This window comes from Tupaia chinensis, unplaced genomic scaffold (assembly GCF_000334495.1).
Source record: "Tupaia chinensis unplaced genomic scaffold, TupChi_1.0 Scaffold000074_1, whole genome shotgun sequence".
NCBI lineage: Eukaryota > Metazoa > Chordata > Mammalia > Scandentia > Tupaiidae > Tupaia > Tupaia belangeri.
In genome coordinates, this window is record NW_006159534.1 from 3,601,009 (window position 1) to 3,609,747 (window position 8,739).

Genomic DNA, 8,739 nt, shown 5'->3' on the forward strand with positions numbered 1-8,739 from the left:
CGGCGTGGCGACCCCCCCGGGGGGGGGGGGGCGGGGTGAGTTCTTGCTTTCTATCTCTCTGTCTCTCCTGTGAGCATGTGTGTCTTCTAGCAAAAATCTCTCTCTTAAAAATAAAATAAAATAAAATAAAATAAAAAGGTACCCTTATGCTTCACAGGGGCTTCAGCGTTATACCCACAGGGCTTTGGAGGGCTGCTGTTGGCGGCAGTACCAGTTTCTTCTGAAAGGATATTCTCTGCCCTCCTTTTTCTTCGTATACATTCCTTGCTTCTTGACACTTCTCAATCTTAATCCCTCTACCTCCATAATAATTCTTTTCGCTGCCTTTCTGGCCTCCTGTGATTTAGTCAAGGTAGTCTCTCAGACTCTCTTGGATTCTTTCTTATGAAAGTTTTAGTAGATCCTTTCCTGACCTCCTGGGCCATAGCATACCCACTTTTCTTGGTGACCTGTGGGCTCTTCATAGCACTGACCACCATTTAAAAAAAAAAAAAAAACATATATGTGTGTGTGTGTGTGTGTGTGTGTGTGTGTGTGTATGTGTGTGTATGTGTATGTGCATGCACACATGTTTGTTTCATACTGTAAGTTTCACAAGGGCCAGGACTGAAACTGTTGCTCACTCCCTCCCATCTCTCTGTGAGTTTGTTTCTGTTAATCAATACTCTCTAACCCCTTCGCCCTGCCCTGCTATCCTTCCCAGCCTCTAATAGTTACTCTTTTTTTCTATAGTTTTTTTTTTTTTTGCTATAGGACGTGTGTGCTCACCAGAAAGACAGAGACAGAGAGATAGAAAGTGAGAAATGACCTCCCAGGGGTATTGCCACTCCACAATTCCTTCTCAATTTTCCTCTCTTGATCTTGGGCATGCACGCACATGTGCCCAGCGTGAGTTCAAGCCACCAGGTCTGGGACACGAACCATGGTCAACTATATGGGAGTCCAGCGACATAACCATTACGCTAACTGCTGGTCCCTCTAATAGGTATTCTTCATTTCCCTACTTCTAGGTCATTTTTTCCCAATTTCCACACATGAGAGAGAGCATATGGTATTTCTCTTTCTGTGCCTGGCTTGTTTCACTTAACATTATGTCCTCCAGGCTTGCCATTTAACTGAAAATAACTGGATATTGTCCTTCTTAACGGCTGCATTATAGTCCTCTGTGTGGATGTACAGGACGTTTTCATTTTCCACCCGTTTGTTGATGGTCTCTTAGTCTGGTTATATCTTGGCTATTGTGATTAGTGCTCATCATCCTTTTCTGCTCAGAGATAAGGAGTCGAGGTACTTGAAGTGGGGAAGGAACATCGCATTTGGTGCTGGAGGAAGTGGTGGTCCAGAGAGGGCATGGCAGCTTGTCGGGCGTGGCTGCCTGGTGCTGCCCTGAGGAAGGGTACTGAGCCTCTGCCCCTTTCCTTCCTGCTGCTCTCTCTGAATGTTCCTTTCTTTCAGAGTGGTCAGCAAAGCTTTAGACAGAGACTTTGCTGAGCCAAGTGGCCTGGCCTTTTTGATAGCCTAGGGTGGCTGCTTCAGTCATCTCCTAACCTGAGCTGTCAGTAACCAGATGCCATTATTGCCCTAAGGACGTTTAGTAATCCTGCAGTTCTGGCTGTCACCTCTGTTGGCATCCAGGGATGCATGGCTTCCTGTTATTGTGTGGTCCAGTACAGCTTCAAATAAAGGGTAATCCAGCCCCAAATGCCTGCAGTGGACCAGCCGGGGTCTTGCCACCAGGGGCTGCCTCTGGCCCATGAATTTGGTGGGCTCCAGTGACCCTTCATTTCTGAGAGGAGCTGGAGTCAGTCGCTGTCTTATTCCCAGCTCCAACAGACCCAGCTTCCCCTACTCAATCACTCACAGTTCCCTGATGAGAGCTGCTGTGACACAAGTGCGGATACAGGGGGCCCTTCAGCGTGTTTTCCACAGAGCCCTATGGGACCCTGTAAGACATCTGTTTCCAAGGGAAGGGGCCTGGCCCTGCCTGCACAGCCTCAGGCCAGGATGACTATATGGCCCCTTCCTCCTGCTGCCTCCATCTTCATCTTATCTCCAATCCTGCTCTTCCCAGTGTTTCTCCCAGCCCCTCCGGAGATTAATGTGATAATTGCTGTGTGTGCCTGTTTACACAGGGAGTGGGTGAGCTCACACCCCCACCCAGGCAGGTTCCCAAAGGAACATATTCCCATGGTGCCAGGAGTGGTACCCGCTGAGCTCTCCTGTGCAGGTGGGTTGCCACTCCCAGCCGCCTTCTCTGTCTGTCATCACCCTCGTGCACACGTGTGCATGTGCGTGTCACTCAGAGAATTGGGAGGTGAGAGCACCCGCTGCCAGGCCAGGAGAGGGGCTTGGCGGGCAAGTTGGGGGTGGGCAGGACCTCAGTGCCTTAAATAAGAGGACACTGACCTTCTGTCATGCCTGACACATGATAGATGCTGCATGAATGGTGTGGAATGAAGAGGTTGGCTCTGGGCAGTGCCATCTGCAGGGAAGGGACTGCCCTACACTTAGCTGCTCCACAATAGAAGTCTGAGCTGTGACACTTCTACCACGAGACCCTGGGGCCAGAATCCAGCAGCACATGTTTTGTCAGCTGTGGGTCTTCTGCCCCAGGTTCTTGCTGAGAGTGCTTGGTGTGACTGTCCTGTGTTCTCGAAGGAAGAGTTGCTGGGAAAATAAATGTGACAGTTCTGCCTGAAACCAGCATGGGAGACTTGTGACTGTCACAGAAGCAGAGGAGAGATTTTCCCTCTCACACAGGCAGCTCTCCTGTCTTACACCCTCTGCTATGAAACAGGCACCTGTGCACACAAGAGGGAACCAGTCACAATGCTGCAGCTGAACTGGTTGCTTTCTCCTGACTCCCACGGCGTGATGTCACGGTGTAATGGTGTCGGGGGCACTTGCTTCTTTCAGGGCTGTTGATTGATGCTGCTTTTCAGAGCTCAAAAGACACTTTAGTAGATGTCTCTCCTACACTGGATAGTGTTTTTAATTTTCTGGAGGGTGTGTGCCCTCACCAGAGCCAGACAGGGAAAGACAGAGAAAGAACATGAAGAACGCCCCCACCCCATGGGGGATGGTCATGCTGCAATCTCTCCTCCTCTATTTCTTTTTTTTTTTCTTTTATTATTATTATTATTTACATTGAATCACTGTATATCATTACAACATACAAAATGAAGTTTCCCAGCATGAATACACTATGTGTTAGTCTAGTCAAAGATATTACCACATACCATTTCTCCTCTCAGGATTTTGGGCATGCTCGCAACATGCACCTGGTGTATTATTCATGCTGTTTGGGTCCAGGATCCAAATCATGTTGTTGGCCATGTGGAATCTAGCACCTTTACCACCACACCACAGGCTGGCCAACACTGGACAGTTTCAGTGCTTTCACTACAATGAATCCAAAGGAGTGTGAAACCCCAATTAGCATCAGAAAGAACCTTACTGGAAGAGGCAAGCTTGAAGTCCTTTGCCTGCCCCCTCCTGCTGGCGGGTGTCCCCACATCCTACAAGGTGTGTTACTGGTCTATGGATAAACATAGGAGGGGAGGCCACCTTGCCAGGAAGGATGGGATGGAGAGGAGCAAGGTGTAGCAAGGTGTGAGTACAGCAAGATGATTAAAAGTCTGTTGCAAGGTTTGTGAATAATCTAGGAGGGCTGGCTAACTGCTTTCTCCAGGAGAACCTTTTAAGCTGCCGATGATCATATATATATATATATTTTTTTTTTTTAAGAGATTTTTGCCTTTAGGTGCATGTGCTCTCTAGAGGGAGAGAAAGACAGAGGCAGTGAGAGGGAAAGTGAGAAATCACCACCCAGGGAGGATGGTAATACTGCAGTCCATTGTCCTCCCGGGATCTTGGGCACACACACACCCCTAGCAGAAGTCTCAAGCCACTAGGTCCAAGACTTAAGCTGCAGTTGGCCATGTGGAAATCTAGTGACATAACCACTACACCTTCTTCTAGCTCCTCTATCGTCTTTAATAACCCCAAGGGCATAGTGCCATGGTGCTACTTCTTTCTTCTTTTCTCCTCTTCCTCCATGGCTCCAATGCTAAGGTAGATGACATCTATAGCAATTCAGAGAAAATGCCACAGGTTGAGAGTGGCATATCAAAATGAATTGTATTGGCGTGTTACTCATGAGAGAATCATTTCCTTTAAGTTGTGGCTATTTATTGATATAGGTTAAAACAAAGCCAAAACATCCTCACAAAACTATGAATAAAAGGACACTTTCCCTCATTGCTGTTACAGAGAAGAATGAAGAAACTTATTCCAAACTCCAGGTCACAGAGTTTTTCTTCTAAATGCCAGAGGACACACATACTCTGTCCAGAGAGAAACAGATAGAGGAAGAGAGAAAAATCACCTCCCAAAAGGGCATGATCATACAACAATCTCTTCTCCATTTCTCCATCCCGTTGGGACTTGGGGCATGCATGCACACATGCCTGGCATGTTTGCCAATGTGCAGGACTGACCCACAGTCAACCATGTGGGATCCAACCTTTTTACCCACAGGTTGTAGAACTGACTTGAGACTCTTTTCATTTCTACATTTTACCGACTATATTCTCTGATGTGCTAATAGATTTTCTTTGAAAAAGCAGGTTCCATCATGAAGGAAGTTTATGAAATGATGGGATAAATAAAGTAGATAATGTACCACTTTTGTGGGTCTTCTCACAGGCTAAAAGGAAAATGTAACTTGCTCTGTTTCTCAGCTTTCTTTGGTTACAGAAACCCATTTTTCACAAAACACGTTAACACTTTATACATCAGTAGCAAGGAGAACACATCATTGGACAAATATTCACCCAAATGACATTGCTCTGCACCTCTTCAATCTATAGCTCAGTTACTCCTGAGACCAAGGTTACCTTTACAGTCACAATTTCATCATTTCTGTTACTGATACCAAGGGATGTTTATTTGCAACTGAGACCTGAGCTAGGTTTTGGGCACTGATTCAGCCTTTCTGCCAAAGACACACAGAGGAGGCCTTGCTAAGCCATTACATGAATAAAACCTGATCATCTGGAACCATTAACCTGTGAACCATCAGAGCTAACCAGTCTTTACAGAATGTTTGACTTACAATCATGAAGAGAGACAGAGCTAGGTATATAAGCATCATTCATTTAATTCTTCAATTTATAGGAAGTCCCATGTCTCAACTATGTCTGGAAAAATATATATTATCCGAAGGCCATTAAAATCCGTTGCGACTCTTGGCATCTTGTTCTTCTCCTCCTTCCTTTTGATGACCAGGAACAGTTTTCTCTGATGTCTGGCCCACATCTCCCATGCTTGTGTTTAGCTGACCAGACCTGACTGAACCAAAGCGTTTGCACTCCAAAATTAATATCTTATTCAGAAAATTATTTTATTGTTTATTTTTAACTTTTATTCTTCTGCTTCAGTTGTAATCATATCTTGCTGAACAATGTAAGACAAGGCCAAAGACACAAGTTTGGTGAAAGTAGGTTGCATTAGAAGCTATTTTTTTATTTTATTTTTTAAGAGAGATTTTGCTATAAGGTGCATGTACTTGGTGGAGAGACAGAAAGCAAGAAATCACGCCCCAGGGGGAGAGGACTACACTGTAATCCTTTCTCCTGCATTCTCCTCTTGGGATCTTGGGCATGCACGCACACGTGTGCCCAGTGTGAGTTTTAAGCCACTATTTCCTGTATTTACACTGCAGTCAACTATGTGGGAGTGAAGCGACATAACCATTACGCCATCTGCTGGTCCCAGAAGCTATTTTTAATGGAAGAATCTACCACACAGAGATAGCTGCCATGATGGATAGAAGGCTGTTTTCTGTAGACTGACATATTTGGTAGCCAGAGAGAAAATAAGATAATTCGGGAAGGAAAAAGAATATCACAGAAGTTCTTAGGAAGAAGCATGAGGACAATGAATCAAAATGTTTTCAAAATTTAGTAAGAGGAAGAAAAAGGTATGTGGCAGGGATGAAACACTGCCATAGAAATTCTGAGTTCTGGTCTTTTACTAAATTATCATGTGAGATTTTGGCATGGCATTTGACTTTGATGGCCTGTTTCCTCAGTGAACTGGGGATAAAATATCTGTTATGAGTTTGAGATGAGTACTAAAGTTTGTGTGTAAGGGGGTGAGATGTGCTTGAGGGGATTTCAAAGCCCTGCATGTGTGACATGCAATTCAGAAAGACCTTTTGGAATGACTTGGGGGTGCTATCATTGGGATAGGAGTCAAGGCAAAGCTGGAGAAGAATCCTAGTTGAGAGACACAAGTATTAAAGAAGACTTTTCTTTCTTTCTTTCTTTCTTTTTTTTTATTTGCTTTAGTGCTCACTGGAGAGAGTTAGAAAGAGAAAGTGAGAAATCACCCCTGATTGCGATGCTATAATCTCTTTACTATTATGCTCTTGGGATTTGGGGCACGCACACACATGACCTCACCTGCTTTCAAGCTTCTGGGTCCAGGATTTGAACCATGTAGAATCTAGTCGCCTTAACCTCTGCACCACCTGCTGGGCCAAGAAGACTTTTCAAAGTGCTCCCAAGCTCTTAAGTCCGTGTCCTACTGAGGCATCCTGTCAAGAGTTGCTTATTTTGTCTAAGTCTTGTGGTACAATTATTTCTCATTATCTGACCATTCCAGGATCTTGCATCTGACCTCTGATACGTGAATCTAGAATATGGATTTTTGTGCATTTTCAGTTCATTGTGTGTTAGCATTAGGAAGAGAGTGAGCGATCACTCTCCAAATTGAGATGTATTCCCTGTTCTGTCCAGAAACTTCCTGGAACCAGGCCTAGGCCAGCTCAGTATTATGTACTACAGTACAAGAAAGAAAACCAGAGCCTTGGTCAAGGTATGAGCAGCATGGGTATGACCCTAATTTTTTCTAAGCAGTCCTGTCAAGGCCTTTGCCAATGTCCATGGAATAGAGTGATGGGCACAGACTGCCTTTGTCTTTTGAGAAATGGGCCCAATTTAGAGTGCAAAGGCTTAGAACCCATATCACCAAACAATATAAAGCCAATGATTACACAGTCTTGGAAAAGTATTTGACCTTTCTGCGCTCAGTTTTTTCATCTGTGAAGTGAAGGTATAAAATATTACGAGTCCAGATGTTATGTGAGGCTGATGCAAAGTCCTTCACCTTCACTGTGTCCTTCACCTAACTCAGTAATAACACACTGGGTGTGTTCTGTGCTTTTTACATCACCCTATTTGTAAAGCCACAGGAATGTAGACCTTGCTTCTGGCAGATGGCTGCAAGTATTAAGGAACTATTTTTCTTTCTTTCAGACCAATGATGCCTTAGGAGCCACCTGGAACTGGCTGTACTTCATTCCTCTCATCATCATTGGATCCTTCTTTGTTCTCAACCTAGTCCTGGGCGTGCTTTCTGGGTAAGCCAGATGTTTCTCTCCCTTCTTTACTTTTTTGTTAACTGCTAATTGTAAACTATCTGCCTCCTGACTCATGGCAGATTCATTTGTTTACCCTTCATTTGGAAGACATTTACTGAGCATCCCCTATGTGCCGAATGCTGCTCTAGATGCTGGAAATGTGTTAGTGAACCATGGTTCTAATCATCTTTATTCTTCTTAAACATGAACAAATCTTTTTTTTTTTTTATGAGAGATTTTCACTATAGGGTACGTGCGCTCGCCAGACAGAGAGAGACATAGAGACAGAAAGCAAGAAATCACTCCCCAGGGGGGATGGTCATGTCGCAATCCCTTCTCCTCCATTCTCCTCTCAGGATTGTGGGCATGCACGCACACACACTCGGCGTGAGTTTTAAGCCACCAGGTCTGGGATGCGAACTGCGGTCGACCACGTGGGAGTCCAGTGACATAGCCATTACGCTAACTGCTGGTTCCCGCATGAACAAATCTTTACATCAGCTGAACATAGTATCTAATGAAAATTAATTTATCCAGCCATCCTTTCATTCAGTGAATCAAGAGTCCTGGACCTTCTATATCAGACACTGCTGGTAGTGATAGATAACAGGTTGAATAAGATATAGGCTTCAGGGAACCAGCAGTTGGCGTAATGGCTATGTCGCTGGACTCCCACGTAGTCGACCGTGGTTCGTGTCCCAGACCTGCTGGTTTAGAACTCACGCCGGGCGCATGTGCGTGCATGCCCAAGATCCCGAGAGGAGAATGGAGGAGTAGGGATTGCGGCGTGACCATCCCCCTTGTGGGGTGATTTCTCGCTTTCTGTCTCTATGTCTCTGTCTGTCTGTCTGGCGAGCGCACGCGCCCTATGCACGCGCCCTATAGCGAAAACCTCTCCAAAAAAAAAAAAAAAAGATATAGGCTTCATAATCAAAAGAGCCTTACTCTATAGTATATTGGGCATCAGATCCCATGTTTGTGTCTTGCATTAACCCACACCAATCTGCCAGTATTCAGTGCCCAGTATTATGGTAAGTTTCAAGGAGCACACAAAGTAAAAGGCATGGATCCTCCCCTTACAAAACATGGTTTGCCAAGAAGATGACAAAAGCAATCGAAATAGGGAATGGGGGGACCAGCAGTTAGTGTAATGGCTATGTTGCTGAACTCCCATGTAGTCGACCGCAGTCCGAGTCCCAGACCCGGGGGCTTAAACTCACGCCGGGCGCGTGTGCATGCGTGCCCAAGATCCCGAGAAGAGAATGGAGGAGAAGGAATTGCGGAGTGGCCATCCCTCCGGGGGGGTATTTCTC

General features: G+C 45.3%; 1 protein-coding gene across 1 annotated transcript in view; it reads left to right on the forward strand.

Moving 5' to 3' along the window:
- LOC102488737 (voltage-dependent R-type calcium channel subunit alpha-1E) overlaps window positions 1–8,739 on the forward strand; it is a 342,844-nt gene that overhangs the window by 159,759 nt on the left and 174,346 nt on the right. Inside the window, exon 8 of the mRNA XM_027767826.1 lies at window positions 7,323–7,426. Within this exon, the coding sequence (XP_027623627.1) occupies window positions 7,323–7,426 (104 nt within the window). The remainder of the gene's footprint in view (window positions 1–7,322; window positions 7,427–8,739) is intronic.